Below are 20449 nucleotides of genomic sequence, written 5' to 3'. Positions count from 1 at the left end.
TATTCTGTAAGACAATGACGCCTATTAAGTAAAAGGTTGAAAGAAAACGAGATTGTAATATTGCAGTAACAGATTGATAATTCATCGACCACATCACAATTGAACCCATATACCACAGTCGATTTTTACGACACCCACGGGAGAAAGGGTACCCGCTTACCCGTATTAAGAGGGGGATTTGGGTGCGCCAAAGTTCATATAAAATTGGTATGTAGATTATTGGTAGTCCGAAAATGTTTCTCATACAATTTTACATTATAACGATCATTATTTATAACAATTTTATGTTCATAACTATCGTAACTTCGAATGACTTATGTTCATAATGTCATTCATCATAAATAAATTTTATACTAATGTTTATGTTTATATACTTATTGATCACAACGATTACGAGTAATATAATTTATCGTTATATGATTGTTAACAGAACAGAAATCACATGTGACAGTCCAGTTAGGTGCGACGACGAGCGTAGCGAGGAGGAGCGTGTTAGGTTGACCGTGAGCAAACCAAAAACGACTTTTTAATGTAAATTGTATATGTCACTGTAAAAGCTCCAGGCGCGTTTCTATAAATGGCACAAGTTTTTCATAGAACTTCCCCAAAACTTTTAAAATAATTTTATGATAAATCATTTTCTTAAACACAAAATTATGATTAAAAATTTTCGGCTAAATGATTATTATGAACAGTGATAGTAGTACTATTGATAATAATGAAATAAAATTATGATAAGTAAAATTATGAGAAATGATCATTCGGAGCACAAATCGGTATAAACAATAATTTTATAACAAATAATTTTATATGAGCCAATATGGACCCGGGGGATTTGTATATACGGTCAACCAGTTTGCTAGAACCCTGTTTTATTGACACCGTGCTTCATTTGCCATAGAAGTCACTTTGAAGTTTATTAAGAAAAAGTTCCACAGTGGCCTTGAATTCAAATTGGTAGAAGATACAAGTGTACATGACGATATGTTGGTGAATTCTTTATCAGGAATAGCTACAGATTTGATGGACTGGTTAATGTACCTACAGTCGAGTTCATAAATATGTATACATTTCTTCTCCTGGCAGGGCCTGGCCGTCCCTATCGCACTTAGTAATAGTGCGATAGGGACGGCCTGATATTTTATCGTCTATCGCGCGACCATGCTACCCGTGCTGAACTCGTTGCAATGATGTCAAAAATGTACACATATTTCTGAACTCGACTGTACTGTACTGTAGGAATATAATTACGCTACAGTCTGACCAAAAAGAATGTTAGCCACATAATTATACTCTTCCCACGTCACGTCCTCTCTCATAGTTTCCAGAGGTAACCGAGCCAGCAGAGCCAAATATGAATATTTCAAAAGCATAAATCTACTTAAATAACTTTTTTGCATTTTTTTTATTTTTGGCACAAGTTTTTATCGCCGACTGGATCTTTCTTTCAACAGTCATCTACTGCTCTCCGAGACGTTTCTGAAAACCCCTTATTCGATGGGGATACGACGTTTCATGACAGAGTTTCTATGACCACCTTTCTGCTTTATCATCATATCAGCTGCATGATACCATAATATTGCATTGTCAGGTGATTTACATATGTGTGCAAAATTTCAGCTCAATCTGAAACCGGGAAGTGGGTCAAAAGCTTCTACGTTTTGACGCACACTAACATACTAACAAGGCAAGTTGAATTGTTGTTGTTGATCGTCCAAGGGCACCCCATAGGTGCATAGGGCCTCCACAAGATCCTTCCACGCCTTTCTATCTTGAGCAAGTTGAATAAAAGCTTATAAAAAATCGTCTTTATAAATAAAAATAATGAGCTATGATTTTTAGTAAATTTTGTTTTGGCTTTCCTCACAAGTAGGTATTTGTCCCTAATGACATTAATTGCCAGCATCGATGTTATGCAGCGTGTGGATTCAGTTAAAGAATCTGATCATAGGAACCGTACAGGATAATCATTTTGTTAAAAAGTGTTATTTAATTAAGAGTAACTTTTTTTTTAATCTTACCAAGCGGCAATGCCGTCCAACTTAATGTCATATGACATAAACGTCATCTGTCACATGACAGATAGGTAGGTACGCTAATTAATGTGGAAGTGGGCGTTCTGAATTATTATGTATGAAAAAAAATCTCATCTATTCAAAAAAAAACAATGTAGTTAGGCTGCTTAGATCCGATATTAATCGTTATTAAAATATTCGCCCGTATGGAATACACACACTGTATAAGCAGCTAACTGCCAGTCCTGCCACAACAGGATTACATTTCATCAAAATGAACATCGGAGCATACGTCAAGCGGAAACGGATTGTGTATTCCGTTACAGGATTTGCACTAATTGGACGCATTCCTTGAAGTGTGAAATATCTAGATATTTAACTGACTTCACATGCACTAATACTAATACCTTACTAGGCTGGCAGCCCAAATACGAACTTAATATAACATTATGTAGAATATTTCATACAGTATACAATACTATAACTAAACTTAAAATAAACATTATGGTAACAAATACATATATTTTATGACCAAACACAATACGCTACTAGACTCTTATCGAATTTGGCACAAAAAGTGATTGTTTCCTGTAGTATTTGACATAAGAAACCAATTTTATAGATTTTGGATATTAAAGGTGTATGGTGGCTACGTATTTTCGATTAAAAATGTGTGTAATATTTATTTTAACTTTGGCCACCGAAAACGCTGTCAGACGTGTAGTGACGTCATAGAACCTAACTTAAGTTCATGCCGAGTCAATCACTGACATGATGAACTTTATGCCTCATAACTTAAATGTCAGAAAATTTTGTGTTCAATTCGATTTACGTCATGCGCAGACAATCTATAGATCAACATGGCTAATGATGTTTTTACCTAATTAAGTTAAAGTAAACTTTATCCATGTTTGACCTAATTATTTTAATTTTAACATTGTAACATTGTGAAATTTGTGATATTAAATAAAGCCATTCTATGTCTATGTCTATGTCTATACTTAAATGTTTTTTTGTGGTTTTCAAGTCGTAATTAAAATATGGTAGTATTTTTTTTTTCGGTCAATTGGACAGTAATAAATAATATAAAATAGACTTTAAAACCGGCCAAGAGCGTGTCGGGCCACGCTCAGTGTAGGGTTCGGGTTAGAATGAAAAAAAATATCAGCCCCCACTTTACATGTAGGGGGGGTACCCTAATAAAACATTTTTTTCCATTTTTTATTTTTGCACTTTGTTGGCGTGATTGATATACATATTAGTACCAAATTTCAGCTTTCTAGTGCTAACTGTTACTGAGATTATCCGCGGACGGACGGACGGACGGACGGACAGACAGACATGGCGAAACTATAAGGGTTCCTAGTTGACTACGGAACCCTAAAAAGGGTCAAGTAGCCTATTACCACAGTATAATAAAGAGTACTATCGTACAGTATGGCCACTCCCGCTCACCGCTGAAAGCGCCGCCCACCCCCTCTCGGTTACCTCACAGTTACCGCCTGTCAAAAACGTGAACAGTCGACCTGTCATATCTCACTCATACAAGCATAGTACGCGTTCACCTACACGAGCTTAGACTGTGTGCTAGGAACGCGCCTCTTTCATATATTTGATCGCCAGTGTCCGAGGTGTGCTATTACATCAAAATTAGTTTACCATATACAACCAAAAAAAAAATCCAGCCCAAATTGAGTTTTGGCCTCCAACACCGGTGCCGTAGCCGATTGGCATTTCTGCGACGCGAAACGAAAACTCCGCGAAAGGTAGTCTGGCTCTGTCATGCCAACACGCAAGAGCCATAGACATAGATATCTACGAGCATTTCGTGAGCGTTTGTTAGGCTTGTGCCGTTTCGTTCGTTGATCGGAGCGCTCCGATCTCGTTCAATCGCTCCCACGAACTAGTTCGCTCTTTTAGGTCTTTTGCTCATTTAGTTCAGCCAGACCAGCGACCACTGCGGTCGGAAAGATCAGAACGAATGGGACCGAATAGTGTCAAAATGATACGAATAGTCCACAGATAGTAACATTCCGGGTCGAAAGGTTGTAAGTAACCGAAGTTTAATAAAGACTGTATCGTTAAGTATGAAGACAACTTTGAGTAGCCGTATTTATTTGCTATTATATTTTTTTCTTATAACAAGCCATGGGCTTAATAAGGCACATAATAAGGTACACATTTTGTCCTAGAAACTCGTCGTAAAGCATATGGTTTAGACAGTATTGACTTAATCCTCCCGAGTACCAATTACGATTCCGGACAAATGCTACTAGAAAATTTACAAAGTGCGTAAAAGACGATACGATTGCGAAAAAAAATTGTATGGTGCGAACCTCAACGACACATGATCCACAAAGCAGAATATCTGGACATAGTCTAGCCACTGTTATTTTAAAAAAATATAGTTCAGGATCTGTGTATGGCGGCCATTTAGAGAATGTGGCACGGTGCTTACTCTAACTCCGACTTCGATGTCGAATTTGACTATCATACATTGTTTATATTGATCTGGTTTAAGCACTGTTCAAACACCATGAATGTCAATTAGACTTTGGCCTATGGCTAATTTTTTTATCTGTTTCTCTCATCCTGCTAGCATCAAAAATTTACGGCAATCCGGAACGTTGCTCAAAATTGCGTTTTTCTAAATTATATAAATTCGCCGCATTTATTCTACAAGTACCCAATTGGAAAAACCATGAAGAAGACTCTTAAAGAATATATTTTGGCAGCATATTAACCTTTGTTTGTTGAAATCGTACAAAGAGTCATTGAAATATTCTCAAATTAAGCCAGATAGGGGTTGTCCGAAATTTATTTGCTAGACCTTAATGAAAGTACCATAAAGTCCCTAAAATAAAAAAAAATATCAGACATTCTTATATCAAATAGTACTTACCAATACCTTAAGATCATACTCTCGGAACATAATAATACAAAATTATACACATGTCAACATTTAGACGAGGTTTGTTTTGTCCTTATACTTAACGATACAGTCCTTATGAAAACTTGACTTTTTTTGTAGCTCTGCTAAGTAGCTCTCGCTCTCGGTCGGCGCAGTCACACGCTCGTTCTCGATCCAAACCGCTCGCGCTCGCCGATCCTATACTGAACTAAATGAGCAAAGACCGATTCTCAGAGCACGGAAAGATTCAGTTCATTTCGGTCATTGATGGGATTTTATTCCTAACAGTTCATAGTTCGTGAACGACACAAGCCTGCCGCCAGCCAGACTACCCAGAGCACGCCATTTTGCTCGGTCTTGAGCGGTATCGCGCCAGCTTTCGCAAACGCCGAGCTCACGGAGGTCTACCTCCACTCTATCCGCCCAACGATGTTTTGGGTGACCAGCAGGACGGCGTCCATTCGATCCGTAATATAAATATAAATAAATATATAAATATTGGGGACACCTTACACAGATCAACTTAGCCCCAAACTAAGCAAAGCTTGTACTATGGGTGCTAAGCGACGATATACATACTTAAATAGATAAATACATACTTATATACATAACTAGAAAACATCCATGACTCAGGAAATATGTAGACACTGTAACATGAGGAACTGTGGCCGCGTTCAGATGTTTCGGAGGGGCAGGCCGTACAGCTGCGTTCGTGGCCCACAAAGTGGTTTCGCCGGAAGATCAGCGCTGACCCCTGGGTCAGCATCTATGCTAGAACGGGACCATTTCGTGGTAAACCCGTCATACATTTTTTAATATTAATTGTAAAATGTATGTAATACTTATGTGTTTACCATGAATAAAGATTCAATTGTTGAATCTTGAACTCGCAAGATTCTAAACACCATTTCTGGGTGATTTTCAAAAACATCCCGAATATTGAATTTCAACAAATCTGGACGTGTTTGGGCTCATTTTTCTCAGAATTATGAGCTGGTTCGATCCCGGTGGTAAAAAATGTGTCCCAAATTTTCCATACAAAATTCGAGGTTCTAATACGACACGCCCGTAGTCAGTTCATACTAAAATCGAGACCAACAAGAAAAAAAAGGACACATTTTTTTATCGATCGAAGGTCGTTTTTAGGGATCGAATCAGCTCGTGCTTCTGAAAAGAATGAGCCCAAACACGTCCAGATCTGGTGAAATTCGATATTCGGGTTTTTTTTAGAAAAACGCCCTTCTGAAGCTATAAGAAGGAAATAAGCTTTTTGCAAAAATTTCATTTTTGGCACAAGCTTTTATCGCCGACTGTACCTTTCTTTCAACAGTCATCTACTGCTCTCCGAGACGTTTCTAAAAACCCCTTACTCGATGGGGATACGACGTTTCATGACAGAGTTCCTATGACCACCTTTCTGCTCCATCATCAGATCAGCTCCATAATTCCATAATATAGCATTGTCACGTAATTTACATATGTGTGCAAAATTTCAGCTTAATCGGAAACCGGGAAGTGGGTCAAAACTAGCTTCTACGTTTTGATGCACACTAACATACTAACAAGGCAAGTTGAATAAAAGCTTGTAAATAGTTTATATTTTTTCAACTAAATTTCGGTAAGACTGGATCGCTAAATTCTGTCAGCAAATTTGCACTAATTGGGCATGTGCCTTGAAGTGTGAAATTACTAGAGTTAACTAACTTCATATGCACTAATACCTAGACTAATGAAAATACAGGGTGATTTTGTAATACTTATTATATATTCTGTGGTAATAGGCACACATCAGAAACTCGAATGATTCTATGAGTCAGAAACACCCATTTCTGAGGCCAAAATAAAGGAAAGTAAAATTATAAGAGTTTAAGTTTTCTGCAAAAAAATACATTTGTAGTATGTAAATATAAAATGAAATTGTATGTTACACTGAACAACTATTAGATGCTATGTTTTGATTCCCGAAATCGCGACCACAAAAGTTGCATGACGTTTAGGCTACCGAGTAATAATTATATGACTGGTGCATAATGAGAGGCATTAAATCACGAGCGTTGTTTTTTTTTAAACGAGCCGAAAAGCGAGTAGACAAGACAAACTCTCATGGTAGACGCTCCGAAAAACCGAGATTGGATGTAAAAACGTGATAAGTTCAATATTGGGACTCCAATTTCTGGCTTAATTGATATTTGTGGTTTCTGATAAACCTGCTCGTAAAATGTTTAGAGTTAGACAATTTAATTAAGCAACGAAGCAACGGATAAAAGATACAGAACATAATTTTCAGTACAGATGGAGATTTTTTTTACGCACTATAGTGCGAGAAGTTGTTCATTTCTTGTCAGGTGGAAATTTCGGAGGGCCATCTGTATTGAAAAACGTCGCACGACACACGTGCGAAAAGGAAATTCGTAACTCGTGTATTAAAACACTCCCTTTTTAGGGTTCCGTAGTCAACTAGGAACCCTTATAGTTTCGCCATGTCTGTCTGTCCGTCCGTCCGTCCGTCCGTCCGTCCGTCCGTCCGTCCGTCCGTCCGTCCGTCCGTCCGTCCGTCCGTCCGTCCGCGGATAATCTCAGTAACCGTTAGCACTAGAAAGCTGAAATTCACGCCAACAAAGTGCAAAAATAAAAAGTGGAAAAAAATGTTTCGTTAGGGCACCCCCCCTACATGTAAAGTGGGGGCTGATATTTTTTTTCATTCCAACCCCAACATGTGATATATTGTTGGATAGGTATTTAAAAATGAATAAGGGTTTACTAAGATCGTTTTTTTATAATATTAATATTTTAGGAAATAATCGCTCCTAAAGGAAAAAAAGTGCGTCCCCCCCCTCTAATTTTTGAACCATATGTTTAAAAAATATGAAAAAAATCACAAAAGTAGAACATAAAAACTTTCTAGGAAAATTGTTTTGAACTTAATAGGTTTAGTAGTTTTTGAGAAAAATACGGAAAACTACGGAACCCTACACTGAGCGTGGCCCGACACGCTCTTGGTCGGTTTTTTTCTGAATAGGTTTCATTGACTAATTTGGTAACACCTTATATAAGTATGTATTTCTTTTTTATTGTTTCAGAAACGTGAAGTGGCGATGCGGCGTGTAGTGTAGTGACTTGTGGCCATGACGACCTACCCCGACTGGAATGACACGCTGGTCAAGCCTTTCGATGAGTTCCCCCTCCTCATGCCGAGGTGGGGGTACGTGGCGTCGGCCTTCGTGCTGTTCCTGATTGGGTTCTTTGGGTTCTTCCTTAATCTGATGGTCATCTTGCTGATGTATAAGGATCGGCAGGTATGTAAAAAAATAGGACATTAATACGTTAAGCATTCTTTTATGTCTACTATAAATCGGATTCTTATTCACCAATCGGTCCCTTACCCCTGAGATTCCTAGCATAGTTTCGGGTCTCGGCTATCAGTAGAAACTATTTTGCTAACCCTGGATAATCCGATCGCAGATCTCTTAGAAAAGGAATACGAGTAGACGTGTTATACTTTGACTTTAAAAAAGCCTTTGATCAAGTAGATCATGATATTCTGTTGTCCTAGCTGTGTAATATTGAGTTTTCACCGCGGTTTTGCTAGCTACTAGGGTCACAGGAAATGGTGTGAGAAAGTTGTGCAACGTAGCTGCTTTGTCATTTACAACTATCTATACTCGCTCCGGAGTCAACCAGGGTTCATTACTTGGACCGTTGCTTTTCGGAACCATGATAGATAATCATGACACGCTGGTCAAGCCGTTCGACGAGTTCCCCCTCCTCATGCTGAGGTGGGGGTACGTGGCGTCGGCCTTCGTGTTGTTCCTGATCGGGTTCTTTGGGTTATTCCTTAATCTGATGGTCATCTTTCTGATGTATAAGGATCGGCAGGTATGTAAAAATAGGATATTATTACGTTAAGAATGTTTTTGAGTCTACTATAAATCGGCTTCTTGCCTACCAAATGAGGCCTTATATCTGTGATGACTACACATCAGTAACTCGTGGCAATGGCTACTCGTGACTACACATCAGTAACTCGTTTGGTGGCACTTGACAGTTGTTAACAGACTAGTGATGTGATAATGTTTTTCCTGTACCTAGTCGGGTAGTGAATGCAAAGCCGATGGTCCTGGGTTCGATTCCCGGTAAGGGCAGGGCCCGGTAGTGACTATGACGACGTACCGATGACGACGAAGATCGTATATAACTTAAACAAAGGCATGAATATATACGTATTGTACTTTGAATATAAAAAACCCTTTGATCAAGTAGACAATGATTTCTGGCCCCGTAGCCGAATGGCATTTCTACGACGCGAAACGAAAACGAAACGCCGCGAAAGGTTACCTGGCTCTGTCACGCTAATACGCAAGATCGATAGAGATAGATATCTACGAGCGTTTCGTTTCGTGAGCGTTTGTGCCATTCTTCTATGCACCCCGGTATCCCAATATTAACTACATATATTGGGATTTCAACTCAACGAGTTAGGGGTCACATGAAATGATACGAGGAAGCAAGTTGTGCAACATAGCTGCTTTAAAAAACAGCTGCATAAAACCATACTCGCCCCGGAGTCAACCAGGGTTCCATTCTTGGAGTATTGCTTTTCGGAATCTTGGCTAAGGACAAACGCCATCGTCGAAGCAATTGTTTTAAATCGTAATTATACGTATTTAATATGTAAAATCGGGTAACTCACGTAAAATTGACGAAGATCGCTCGACATGTTTCGCTCCGTAACGAGGAGCATTTTCATTGAACGGAGCGAAACATGTAGTTATGTTTGTAATTATACAAGAATAATTCCCGTTCTACGAAATTATTTCCACGCAAAATAGCAACAATTTCAGTTTCTCACTACGCTCTGATACTTTAAAATTCCTTGTTATGCTCAGGGAACTAGGGAACAAATCAAATTATTTTATTGAATATTTTTCGATTTGTTCTCTTTTCCCAAGTAGTCACACTACTATATATAATTTATAAATTTAAATAGATATCATACATGAAAGAAAAAACGACAGGGCCCACTGAGCCGCGTAAGCTGAGGACCCGGGTTTGATTCCCGGCTCGGCCGCCAGTGGGCCCTGTCGTTTTTTTTTCGTGTATGATATATATTTAAATTTATAATAGAATCATTTGCTTCAATAAATATTCAATGAACTTCCTCGTCGTAAATTATTATTATTATTTTTTTTTTTTTATGGGATAGGAGGCAAACGAGCAGACAGGTCGCCTGATGGTAAGCGATCACCGCCACCCATGGACACCCGAAACACCAGAGGTGTTGGAGGTGCGTTGCCGGCCTTTAAGATGGGTGTACGCTCTTTTTTTGCTTCTTTATGACACAATCTAGCAATTAATTTGGAAATAGCGAATTTAGTCCACATACAAAATTGTGATATCTTAAGAAATCTAATTTGCTTAATCCAGATAAGTGGCTACCGTCAGCATAACCAGAGTACGTAGCCAAATGCACAAACGATTACGAAAATAGCGTTATCGTAGGTAGCTATCTCTGTCTCTCTTCCGTATTGGCGCAACAGAGCCAGATTGCGTTTCGATCAGCGTCTAGCGTCAGCGATTATTATTTTGCCTAAGCCGGCTGTAGGTTGATTCAAGAAATTTGGCACGTATTTTCCTAAGAATTTTTACAATTTAGTGAAAATCTTACGACATTTCTTACCAAGCTTAACTTGGATTAAGCAAATTGAATGAGGAAAATCTCCTTTTCAAAATTAGTAAAATGCCATCTTAAATTTTGATCCAGCTTAACTGTACCTCTACCAAGAGTATTTGATATTTAATAACACGTTACCCGTTAAAAGAGACGATGGCAGTTGGAGGATCCGCAATTGAAAAACTGGTAGCCGAGGCAAATATAATAGGTGAAACCAAAGCGCATCGTCTCAGTTGCTTTCATTAAATTTAGTACTTAAATCAAATAAAATAGGATTCGATTACTTATCGTTAAAAAAATGTTTGACTTGGCAAAAAAACCAAGCGTCTGAAACTCTTGATCACGTGTTGAAAAAAAAAGTTGGCGGGGGCTAAGTTACCTTGAGAGAATGGGAGAAGATTGGACAATCAAGAAGGCCTACTTGGGGAGACCAATTGGACGCCGTCCTGCTGGACACCCAAAATATCGTTGGGCGGATAGAGTGGAGGTAGACCTCCGTGAGCTCGGCGTCGGCGAAAGCTGGCGCGATACGTCTCAAGACCGAGTCAAATGGCGTGCAAATGGAGGCCAAAACTCATTTTGGGTTATCGCGCCAGCCAAGTAAGTAAGTAAGTTACTCGGTAGCGTAAGTGCGTTTTCACATTATCCGATCCGATATCGGATGTCATTACAGGCGCCATCTTGGATTTATTCTATTGAAATCCTTCCGACATCCGATATCGGATCGGATAATGTGAAATGTATGTGTGTGTGTGGTGCTAGCCGGGGTTCGCACCCGCGACATCCATTGTAGGGGGTAGGGGGTAGGGCATAGCGAATTATATTCCGTTTTGTGTGGTAGGGCACAGCACAGCGGATATCATCTCGCTCGAATCTAGAGCAGGCAGGCAATTATGGTCGCGCACTATTAGTAAGCGCGATAGGGACGGCCAGATGTTTTATCATTTATCGCGCGACCATGCTACCCGTGCAGAGCCCAACTGGGGTGGTACCTCCGCCTTACAGAAGACCGCAGCCAAATAGCACTAGACCCTACTCATAGTGTTGTGTTCCTGCCGGTGAGTAAGGCTGCCAGAGCTCAACGAGGGTGCGGTGTGCTGATGACGGGAGGACCTACGGAACTAATTAGTACTGTCTATTGTCCTTTGAGTCGTCGGTAACCCGAACCCTCCTTGGAACTTGTACACTCCTTTTTACTGTGTATTTAACACAGCAAAAGGGAATGTACAAGTTTCTAATGGGGTGGCAACGCGCATGTGACGCTCTTTGAGTTGCAGGCGTCCATAGGTTACGGTGACCGCTTTCCATCAGGCGGGCCGTACGCTTGTTTGCCACCGACGTAGTATAAAAAAAAATCCGGTACATTCATAATATTAAGTATGGATTTTTTGGATGGCCATTTTCATTTTATCGCCATGCCAGAGTACTTTTTCCTTTACTCATATAGTCTGCTAGTGCATGTGCAATAATTAACGTTCACGATGCGTCAAAGCAAGTGGGAATCAGAAATTCTGTTACAAATCTAAGCTAGTATCGATTTCACATTTATTATGCAATGCTTTTAGTGAAGGATAGTAGGTTAGCCGCCATACATTTTGGATGGAAAAGCTGTCAATCCCAGCTTATGGTAACCCTCCCATTGAATGATACGTGTCAGAATTTATTTTACAAGGTCTTATTTAATTTTACCTTTACTTGCATTTGATATTTGCCAGTCGCTTTTCGGCGAAGGAAAGCATTGTGAGGAAACCGGACTAATTCCAATAAGGCCTAGTTACCCTTCGGGTTGGAACGTCAGATGGCAGTCGCTTTCGTAAAAACTAGCGCCTACGCCAAATCTTGGGATTAGTTGTCAAAGCTGACCCCAGGCTCGCATGAACCGTGGCAAATGCCGGGCTAACGCAAGGAAGATGATGATGGTTTCCGTAAAATTAGGATTTATTCGGCAAGGGTTCCCTCTATGTGGCATAACTTAATTTGTCCGAAACGCTTTTGTCATAACACATGTGGCATAATCGATTTTTGCCGAATGTTAATGAAGCATAAACATTGTTTGGTATCATTCACGATATTTCGAATATTATTTTGTCCGAAAATATATTGGCCTACTATTATTGAGGCCGAGTGTCATTAGGAAGAAATTGGATGAGCATAAATATTTTTGGCATACATCCCATTATCCGAAACTTATTTCGCATACATTTTTCGTTAAGGTAGGTTAGAATTGCGAACTCTACAGATACTCACTGTTCCAGAAAAGAGGGTTAGGTTAGGTTAGAGCTGCGACTATTACAGAAAAGCACCGCTAGGGAAAAGTGGGTTAGGTTAGGTTAGAACTGCGACCACAACAAACACGCACCGCTAGGGAAAATGGGTTAGGTTAGGTTAGAACTGCGACCACAACAAACACGCACCGCTAGAGAAAATGGGTTAGGTTAGGTTAGAACTGCGACCACAACAGAAAAGCACCACTAGGGAAAAGTGGGTTAGGTTAGGTTAGAACTGCGACCACAATAGAAAATTACCGCTAGTAAAAAGTGGAATGTGGAAAGGGGAATGTATTGTATAATGGTAAGATTCGACCTATACTGATGTTATGCCAAAATAAATTCGGCAAAACATTAAATCGGAACACTAAGTTTATGCACATAAAATTTATGCGTAAAATTGATTCGGAGCACCAAATTTATGTACAAAGAATATTCGGACAAATCACAATCTGCCTAAACAGATTATGCTAAACTTGACTATGCCATAGCAGTTTATGCACAAAGCCAATTATGACTAAATTGATTATGCACAATAGAATTATTCATAAAAAAATTATGCCACAACAGGGTGAACCATTCGGCAAATACCTTTGGTAAGTTAAACAGTATCAAGTAATAAAATAAAATCTATTACTTAACCATTACTATTACATTTAGCCTAGTGTAAGTCAGGTCCCCGCAGAAAACCAGCGCTGCGGATGTCCGCGGCATTATGCTGAGTGGGGGTCCTATTTTAGCGTCTAATGATTTTGTTTGCATGACTTCTGTTTTATTTGTACTTTGTTGTGGCGTTAAATAAATGTTTTTTTCTATTCTATTCTATTCTACTTAAGTAGTAGTAGTATCTAGTAAAATGTAGCACAGTAATAATCTAAATCATTCCATAAGACGTGTTTGCGCGAATTCAGCGCCATCGCCGTCTTATCCATTAGCTATATAATTAATTACATACCACGCTGTATCAAGCTGACACGTTTGCAAATGGTGCATACACATATGCACGCCTGTGTCCCAAAGGGGTAGGCAGAGATTGCGGATTTCCATTTGCTACGATCCTGACAAACGACTACCGGATCGCTCAGAGCTCTTCAAATTGAGCTACCAAGACGCCATCAAGACAGTGAATAATTCCACGTGCGATATAAAGGGAAAGATTTGTACAATCTCATACACAGCAATAATTTTGTACTATTTGTAGAAATCGTGAATGTTTCCAGATCGTGTGTTTTGCGTCACATAGCAGGCTTTTCTTATAAAACCCTAGCCTACTCTCTTAAAACTTGTTTAAATGGTGTAAGGTAGGTGGGTTTGTAGTCAAGTATAACCTCTATAAATGAGACAGAGAGTGTAGTTTCCCTTTTTATTGAGACTATGTCTGAAAGTACTCACTCTGACCGAATAGTTATTTTTTAATATTTGTTAAAAATAAATCATTTCAAATTGATTTTTAAGATTAACTGTCAGAAATTTATTAGTGTTTAGTATACTGACAAATTTCGTGTAGGTTTCAGTGCGTGTAAACGTATATTACAAACTATCGAAATACGATAAAGTTATGCTAAGTAACTCAAAAAAATAGCAAGTGATTTAACTTTGCATTGGTAAGACATCGTTTTGTATGAAATTTTGTGTGATAAGATCTATCTATCCTTTCTGGAAACATTTTAAAATAAATAAATGAAAATAAAATGTTTAATAAATGAAAAAAAACTGACTTAAGAAATCACACAAAGTTTTGAGCGACAAAGATTGTTTATCGTTTTCGGATCAAAAAAGAAAAATGGAACCCTTATACAATTATGTACTTTCTTGTCAATCCGTTTATCAATTTGTCAATATTCTTTATTTCGGAAAAACCCTATACTCAAGTGTACTGCACCGTTCCTTGAAGCTGTAAAAAAACCTTATTTCTAAGTAAATACAACATAGGTTAATTGAGTTGAAAAAAAATCTACACTCTCAAGGAAGTCAAAATTAATAGGGTACTTCCGGTTGACCTAAACTATGAAATTTGGAAAATAAATCGTATTACACCATACATGATTATTAATATAGTTGTGAGGAAAAAAAATAGTAAAATATACACGTAACCTTCGGTGTTCGAGCCAGACTAGCATTATCCAGTTTTTTCAAGTAAAAAATGTATAATGAAATCTTATTCAATACATAAATGTTTACATAATATCACATTGAGCAACTTTGTAACTGAAATAACCTCCATTCATAAAAATTAATGGAAAAAATATATTATTATAGTTGTAATCACAGATGTCATATATACCATAGATCAAGCAAACGTATCTATTTAGCGTGTCAAATGAACTCAGTGAAATCCACTGAGTTGTCCGTCTTTACTCGCAGCTTGCAGCTTTCGGGCGTCAATTTTTGTAAGTTGAAGTCAACCAAAACATAAAAAATGCCTCGTTACGTGATATTCAATTGCAACAACACAAAAATTATGAACAATCAAGAGCCTGAGACATATTTAAAATTACAGGCAAGAATCAACTTCAGTACAAAATTTGACACGCTCGGCCCCTCTACAAATATATGAATTTGTTTCTTCTATCAAAATTAAGTTCTGTGGTTGTAATATATTGGTAGTAATATTTAATCGAGTTTTTTATTATAGTATTGTGTATTAAGCTTATAGTATTAAATCGTGTTTTTTCTGAAATAATTAATTCGAAAATGAATTGCTAAATTACAAATAAACAACAACATAGTTAATTCAAATCATATGATTAAATAACCATGTGACGATAAAGTGCACAAATTGTATTTTGTTCCTTAAGAATAAAATCTAGTTAAGTGATTGTAAGACACATACCGGTTTTTTATGACTCAAATTATAATCGCTATGTAACATATTTATGAAAAAATATTTTTTTAACCTTAAAATAACTGAAATAAAATTTCAAGTTATTTCTTAATGTATGCAAAAGTGAAAATACTTATGCCATAAAAATATTGATTTATTTATGTTCAATAATTGCCGAAATAAACAGTTTTTTGTTTCTCCTGTAAAGTAGGTTAAAAACACATAGCGAAATTTGCACGCGCAGCGACGATACATTTTATAGGTCAGATGGCAGTCGCTTCCGTAAAAACTAGTGCCTACGCCAAATCTTGGGATTAGTTGTAAAAGCGGACCCCAGGCTTCCATGAGCCGTGGCAAAAATGCCGGGATAACGCAAGGAGGATGATGATGACTTAATATTATGAATGGGAAAGTGTGTGTGTCTGTTTGTTTGTCCGCATTTCACGGCAAAAGGGAGCGACGAATTGATTTAAGTGGAGAAAATTGAAGGGATGGAGAATGACAAAGGCAATTTTTAGTCTCTTTCTGACCCCCACTTCCCAAAAATGAGGGGTGGAAGTTTGTATGGAGAATTCCGCGCTGTTGCAAAGGAACCAATAATGACTCCGAAGGGCCTTCACGCACTGGCGAGTGTTTCAGACTCGTAACAAAATGACTGATTGTGATTGGTATACAAAAGGAATTCTTTCATATGCAAAAATATACAAACTGCATTATAAATAATTTTACGCAGGTAATAAAGTCCAATGAAAAATTCATCGAAGTCGGCCCTCCGTTTGTAAAGTTAATTTTAAAGTAAATTGAATTTTTCTCGAATATACTACAAATTATTTTTAATGGAAAATGCATTGTTTACTCAATGTTGGGCTGTAAAAGGGTCATGGTTACGCTAGGGGCACATAAAGTTACATAAATAATGAGTTTACTTGCTTTCTACGTTCCTACCACAGAATAGAAGGCAGGGTGGATGGAGGACGGGGAAGTGGCCATCCACCGAGCCGCTGGGTGGACAGCGTTAAGAAGGCCTGCCAGGGATTAACACAGGCGTCTATTATGAGGACTGCAGAAGACCGTGCGGAGTGGAGAGCTTTGGTGCATAATGTCGCGTCGCGACCCTCAGCCATGAGGAACCGAGGAAAAGAGGCCACAGATATAGAAAGGAACAAAGCGCTACAAAGATGTGCTTAAGCGTCACACACGGAGATGTTTGTGACATTGAACCATCGCACTGGGAGACTTCGGCACAAGATCGGCCGAAGTGGAGGCATACAGTGAGAACAAACGTGCCAGCCTTCGAAAATCGGAACAAATAATACGACAATAACGGTTTTTCGTGATTTGTAACGTTTCAATAACAATAACGTACATTTCAATTCGATAAACATTCAGTAGGTATAGAAACATTTAGTGGGGAATCCCCGATGCAGCGTGGAGCGTGGAGAGGCGGTGGTGTTGCCAACAGTAGATAGAGATAACTACTAACTACAGATTGTGTAAATGTTAGTTTTATAAAACCAGAGATTAAAGTTATTAAATTAAATTTGTTTAATAGTTAATACAAAGTCTAAAAAACCGCATAAAAGTATTAACTGTTCTGCAAATTTTGAGGTTTCGACCTTTAGAAACACAGAACACCCCACTAGAAGCCTAATGCAAGCGATATTGTTCGAGACGCAAATCACCAATCCTTGCGGGGCGAGGCGGGCGCACACGGTGCTGCCATTGGTCGTTTCAAATAATGGCGCGCCTTTACGATTATCAGCAGGGATGGGAATGGGACATGTCTATTATAGACAATGGTACCGGTACCAGTACTGTGGTGAATTTGTTTTGCAACAAATTATAATACAGTATGTAAACTAACGAAAACCATTTACTGTAACCCGTAAATGTCCAGGTGATACTGAGAAACTTTTACTATGGGACCAACACCCAAAACGCGAAATAAAAAATTACTCTGCGATAGGAAATACTTACTATAAAATAAAACTACCTATGAAACTGTCAGAAGATATTTTCGTGATTTCGGGGTTGATCCCATAGTAAAAATTTCTCAGTATCACCTGGACATTTACGGGTTACAGTAAATGGTTTTCGTTAGTTTACATACTGTATTATAATTAAATTATAATAAGGCCTAGTTACCCTTCGGGTTGGAAGGTCAGATGGCAGTCGCTTTCATAAAACTAGTGCCTACGCCAAATCTTGGGATTAGTTTCCAAAGCGGACCCCAGGCTCCCATGAGCCGTGGCGAATGCCGATGCCGGGATAACGCAAGGAGGATGATGATTGTGATAGCACCTCAATAAAAATCATTTTAGTAACTAATAACTAAACTGTGCATTTTTACTTACGTTTACTAAGTTAAATTACCAACTAAATATTCTAAACTAATCAATCAACTAAATAACACTACAGACTCTACAGATTCTAGATAATTATTCACAATTACAAATCTGCTTTCTTTTATATTTCATAAAATGGTAGCACAGGGTACGAACGGTATCGGTAGTACGAAGTTCCCGCAACAGACATAAACTAACATGGCCCCATACCTAGTCGTTTACGTGAAAGGGATAGCATATCGCATTGTTAACTAGGCAAAAAGGGATGGACGCGCCTCGGCGCCGCTCAGTACAGCCATATTAACCAATATAAATGAACTCCGCGGATAATAAACAATATTCAACAAAATAATTAATTTGACTTAACTGTGGAATGTTATTCCATCTTTTTTATATGTAGAAGTGTTAGAAGACTTGCCACACCACTTTATGCTGCAAGAGACCATTGTTTGCAACCAAATTTGATTATTTAAGATTTTTTCCCGAGCGGACACGAACACTGTTAGCGGGTCGTATACTTGGGCGCTACTGATCGGTGTCGCACGCGTTCAAACTTTTATAAACCTGATTTGTCGTATGCTTGGTGACCGCGAGTCGCCCTGTAAGGGCCGTCTTGTTGTATTTGTCTGTGTTTAGAAAAAAAACATACTCAAAAAAAAAAAAACTGTTTGTTTTCACGGTTTTTTTTTTCATGTTTATTTTTCAGCCAGAAAAAAACCGTTTTTTTTTTCAACCCTACACACACTTGTAGGTAGACGCTCCTAGGGCTACACAATACACGCGCATCATATCCACGTCTGTGTAAATACATGCGAACGGCCAGCGTGTTATGCCATCAGGCACGCACACAACGACAACCGTATGCTCACTAACAATTACGACACATCCGCCGGAGGCGCCACATGGTGAAACTGAACTGAAATGTAATGTAACAACTTATTTACACCTATGTTGGACAAATAAATGATTCTGTATTCTGCTTGTACGGTCTCTAGTATTATATGTTCTGAGGTTCCTACAGAATGACAGTAGATGGGAAAGGTATACAAAAATACATTAAATTTATACGTACACGACAAATGCATTGACAAATATTTAGCTGTAAAATATAACAAAAACACGCTTAAATATTTAAAGCGGACCACAAAGGCAAAATGAAATCATGAATAAAAAATGCCTCTCGTAAAAAATGTGAAAAGACGAAACCTCGAAATTATCACAGAAAGCCTTTGTCCGCTGAGCGTCATTATGGTAGTATTTTAAAAAAGGAGGCTGCTATAATATTACTTTAGTCCTGGCTGTAAATAAGAAACAAGTTATAAAACATCAATATGTTTTTTTTAAGAACGTTTCTTGGTGATATGGCGTGTCTAAGTTTTGACTGATGTTTGCAATCATTGCAATACGGCCACAATTGGGTAGGTAAAGTGTTTTGAAGATATGAAAATAATATGTTTTTCTGATAGAATCCATACTAATATTATAAATGGGAAAGTGTGTCTGTTTGTTTGTCCGTCTTTCACGGCAAAACGGAGCGACGAATTGTCGTGATTTTTTAAGTCGAGATACTTGAAGGGATGGAGAGTGACATGGGCTACTTTTTGTCTTTCTAACGCGAGCGAAGCCGCGGGCAAAAGCTAGTGCGTAACACAACAACACATCCGCCTCTCCACGCTCTACGCCGCATCGGGGATTCCCCAATTAACGTTTATATACCTATTGAATGTCCATCGATTTAAAATTGTACTTTATTGTTATTGAAACGTTACAAATCACGAAAAACCGTTATTGTCGTATTATTTGTTCATCTGAAAACAAGAAAAAAAAATTGAAAAAAAAAACATCGATGCTGGGTTTTTTTCATGTTTTTTTTTATAATTCTGAAAAAAGCATTTGTTTTTTTTTCCTATTTGCAACCCTGCGCATTTTCCAAATTGCCTCGCTCTGCACCCGGCTATTGATGAAGGTAGACAGACGTCAAAGCCTCCATCATACTGCTCCGCATTTCGTCTGACCTTCAGTATCTTTGACTTTTTTGACGCGTTTGACGCCACGTGGGCACCACGTGATCGGCGTTAAAATAGCATGGAGGGCAAGTCAAAATTTATAACACTGCCAAAAAAATGGCTGGAATTGGAGACGATACAGGACACAGATTTTTATCTGTGTCGGACCGTTTTGATTTTTTTTATTAAAATTAAAATAATTTCCTATTTTTGTCAATTTTGAAAATTGCCTGTAATTAGGCTTTAACGTTATTCGCAGTACCTTAATTAATCTATACTGATTAGATTAATCGTTGCCAAATAACAAACTCATCCTGTTTTCCGAGAAGAGGTAGGTACAGCACGATCGGAATGCAGTCTGTCTCTGTCGCTCTAATCCGGAAGAGCGACAGAGATAGTTAGCTACGATA

General features: G+C 38.4%; 1 protein-coding gene across 1 annotated transcript in view; it reads left to right on the top strand.

Annotated features, from left to right (window-relative positions):
• LOC125235309 (parapinopsin-like) overlaps positions 1–20449 on the top strand; it is a 118554-nt gene that overhangs the window by 10767 nt on the left and 87338 nt on the right. Inside the window, exon 2 of the mRNA XM_048141830.1 lies at positions 8007–8222. Within this exon, the coding sequence (XP_047997787.1) occupies positions 8052–8222 (171 nt within the window). The 5' untranslated portion in view covers positions 8007–8051. The remainder of the gene's footprint in view (positions 1–8006; positions 8223–20449) is intronic.

Source organism: Leguminivora glycinivorella, chromosome 17 (assembly GCF_023078275.1).
Source record: "Leguminivora glycinivorella isolate SPB_JAAS2020 chromosome 17, LegGlyc_1.1, whole genome shotgun sequence".
NCBI classification, from domain to species: Eukaryota; Metazoa; Arthropoda; class Insecta; order Lepidoptera; family Tortricidae; genus Leguminivora; species Leguminivora glycinivorella.
The sequence above is the reverse complement of the archived record's forward strand: the minus strand, read 5'-3'. Positions and strand labels throughout refer to the sequence as shown.